Source organism: Chelonus insularis, unplaced genomic scaffold (assembly GCF_013357705.1).
Source record: "Chelonus insularis isolate UGA/USDA-ARS -01 unplaced genomic scaffold, ASM1335770v1 contig_64_pilon, whole genome shotgun sequence".
NCBI lineage: Eukaryota > Metazoa > Arthropoda > Insecta > Hymenoptera > Braconidae > Chelonus > Chelonus insularis.
In genome coordinates, this window is record NW_023276685.1 from 1 (window position 1) to 3,428 (window position 3,428).

A 3,428-nucleotide genomic window follows, 5' to 3' on the forward strand; every position below is an offset into this window, starting at 1 on the left:
CAGCAAAACAGGAGAATCTCTTCGGCAAAATACTGCAAAACCATAATCAAACTGCCATGGGGCCTGTGGAAGAGATGGATACCGGAGCCGAAGGCGACGGTGAATCGGTCGCTGAGGATAAAAGCGAAACTGGTATCAGGACGGGGAAAAAACGGGAGCGAAACTCTCCAGATCCGAGGGACAGCCAAGTCAAGAAGAAGAAAGACTTGAAACAAAGCCCGCCACAAGTACCAGCAGCGCAAAACATCGAAAAGAAGAAGGCGTCTGCTTGGCAAACAGTTCTGTCAAGGAAGGAACGCAAGAAGCAGAGGAAAGATCAGCTCCCAAAAGAGCCCCGACCGGAACCTAAGCGGAAAAAACCGCGAAAAGTTACGAGACCGGATGCATTGATCATTCGACCTGTCGAGAAGGCAAATTATGCCGAGATACTGCGCCGAATAAAAAAGGATGTCCCTGACGAGCAGGTCTGCAATACGGTTGATAAGATCCGTAAGACCAGAGACGGAAATATGCTCATAACGCTCTCTAGAAGGAGCACTGACAAAGGACAGGCCCTGCAGAAGACAATCGCGAGCATCCTCAAAGAGGAAGCTGAAGTCATCAGTAAGTGCCCACAAGAGCAACTAGAGATCCGAGACCTCGATGATACAACGACCACAGATGACGTATTGGCGGCATTACAAAAGGCAGCTGGAGATAGCTATAAGATACCAATAGGAGCTATCAAAATCAGACCGGCCTACAGAGGCACAAAATCAGCGCTTGTGACACTACCAACAGCAACAGCGCAGACAGTACTCGGAGAAAGGGGCAAGATCAAGATCGGCTGGGTAAACTGTCGGGTCAGAGCGGTGAAGAGGCCTCAGCCATGTTTCAAGTGCTGGCACTACGGACACGTTGCTGCTCAGTGTATAAGTGAAGTGAATCGATCGAAGTTGTGCATCAAGTGCGGACAAGCAGATCATCAAGTAGCTAAATGCCCAAATAAGGCGAAGTGCATGCTATGTGCTGAAAAACCCAGCTCAACGGATATTACTCACCGGGCTGGCTCCAGTCAATGCCCCATCTTCCAAGAAGCACTTCAGAAGATTACAAATAAGAGAGCATGAAGATACTGCAGCTCAACATAAACCACTGTGAGACTGCACATGACTTGCTTTTGCAGACAGTGCGTGAACTAAAGCTTGATCTTGCACTTATAGCTGAGCCATATAAACACCTTAACGGCCAACTATGGGAGACAGACAGCACTACTAAAGCTGTCATTTGGTCTTGTAACAATCTTCCGTTTCAGAGCGTAGTTAACAATGGCAACGCTGGCTTTGTAGCAGCATCAGTAGATGGCATCCGCTTCTACAGCTGTTATGCGCCACCTAGCCTCTCTATCGTTGAATTCACCGAATTCCTGGATCGATTAACCGAGGACGTGAAGCAGTACTACCCAGTGGCAATAGCCGGAGACTTCAACGCCTGGGCAGTAGACTGGGGCAGCAAGCATACTAATACGCGAGGAAAGGAACTACTAGAAGCCTTTTCCACACTAGATGTAGTTCTGCTCAACAGCGGTGTTACGCCAACCTACACTAAAGGAGACGCAAGCTCAATTATAGATCTCACTTTCGTCAGTAGTAACCTCACCAGAGGTAACATAAACTGGAAGGTGATGGATATCTACACGGCCAGCGACCACAACGCGATCCTTTGGGAAATATCAAATGACCAGAGCTTCAGAAGACCTAACAGGAGATCTAACACCGTCGGTTGGAAGGTGAAATCTTTTGACCCTAGCGCACTGTTAGTAGCGTTCAATAGTGACCTGACCATCGCTGGATGCGCAGAATATAAGACCAAAGTCCTGATGAAGAGAGTGACCCAGGCGTGTGACGCTAGCATGTCTCGTAAACGTGGTACAATTAAAAGACTTTCGGTGCACTGGTGGAACGATCAAATTGGTGTTCTTCGGAAAGAGTGTCACAGGAAAAGAAGAATATCTCAGCGTGGCTATCGGCAATCCAACTCTGCGGAGCTGGTCGCAGAGTACAAAAAAGCCCGTCGAACTTTGAACAAAGCTATAAAAGATAGTAAGAGACAATGTTGGAAAGAGCTAATCAATGAGGTAGACAAAGATCCATGGGGAAAGCCGTACAAGGTCGTCATGACGCAACTAAAAAACCAGCCTATGCAGTCGCCTACGTGCCCTCAACTCCTACAGAAGATCGTAACTGCGCTTTTCCCACAACAGCGCGAATTCAGCTACCTGCTAGCACAGGACGAACTGGACGACATTCCATCTGTCACGGAAGATGAACTAATGGAGGCTTGTAATCGTGTAGGTAATAATAAAGCGCCGGGATTGGACGGAATCCCTAATATTGCCTTAAAAACAGCTGTAAAGGCAGCATCGACATTATTCTTGGACGTTTACGACGCGTGCCTCAAGGAAGGGATTTTTCCGCGAAAGTGGAAACAGCAACGCCTGGTACTGCTTCCCAAGGGAAAGAAGCCTCCAGAAGAGCCGTCATCTTACCGTCCACTTTGCATGTTAGACACGGCGGGTAAGATATTAGAGCGCATAATACATCAAAGGATAGAAGCAGTAGTGGATTCACTCCTGGCAGACAATCAGTATGGATTTCGAAAAGGACGATCAACCCTGGACGCAATCAACCTAGTTGTTAATACAGCCAAGGATGCAATCGCAGGAACTAGATGGAAGGGTGGAAAGAAGAAGTACTGCTTAGTGGCTACCTTGGACATTAAGAACGCCTTCAACTCCGCTAACTGGAACTGCGTCATGCGGGCCCTCGAAGAAAAGAACGTGCCAGGATACCTTCGTAGAATTGTAGCGAGCTACTTCACGAATAGGGTCCTGAAATATGACACAAAGAACGGTCCAAAAGAGTACGAGATTACCGGGGGAGTACCACAAGGCTCAGTCCTAGGTCCTTTACTGTGGAACATCATGTATGATGGTCTCTTGAGAATCGCGTTGCCAGCAGAAGTCAAACTTGTAGCATACGCCGATGATGTAGCTGTGGTGATCGTCGCAAAGCATCTTGAAGACATAAACCTGGCTTTCGATATCACGTTTAGAAGAATAAACCTGTGGATGAACACGGTGAACTTGCAACTAGCCAAGCATAAGACTGAGGCAGTGCTCATCACTAGTAGGAAGACGGTAGAAACCATCAACTTAAAAGTCGGAGAACAAGAAATCACAACAAAACCATTTATCCGATATCTGGGAGTGATGCTCGATGCCCGACTTAATTTTAAGCAACAAGTCGAACACGTGAGTGCCAAAGCATCAGCAGTGGTAGCTAGCCTAGCACGACTAATGCCTAACGTCGGAGGCCCAAAGCAGGCCAGGAGGCTACTGCTGTCATCGGTAGCCATATCAGTGCTAACATACGCAATATCCATTTGGG

The 3,428-nt window shown here is 47.6% G+C and overlaps 1 protein-coding gene across 1 annotated transcript; it reads left to right on the top strand.

Moving 5' to 3' along the window:
* Positions 1 to 56: 56 nt before the first annotated feature.
* Positions 57 to 1,109, top strand: LOC118070547 (uncharacterized). The gene has a single exon (XM_035089227.1). The coding sequence runs from the start codon at positions 57 to 59 to the stop codon at positions 1,107 to 1,109; it is 1,053 nt and encodes a 350-aa protein (XP_034945118.1).
* The last annotated feature ends 2,319 nt before the right edge of the window (positions 1,110 to 3,428 follow it).

Bases quoted from the DNA above. Each gene is read 5' to 3' on its own strand.
- LOC118070547 (XM_035089227.1), top strand. From the start codon at position 57: ATGGGGCCTGTGGAAGAGATGGATACCGGAGCCGAAGGCGACGGTGAA.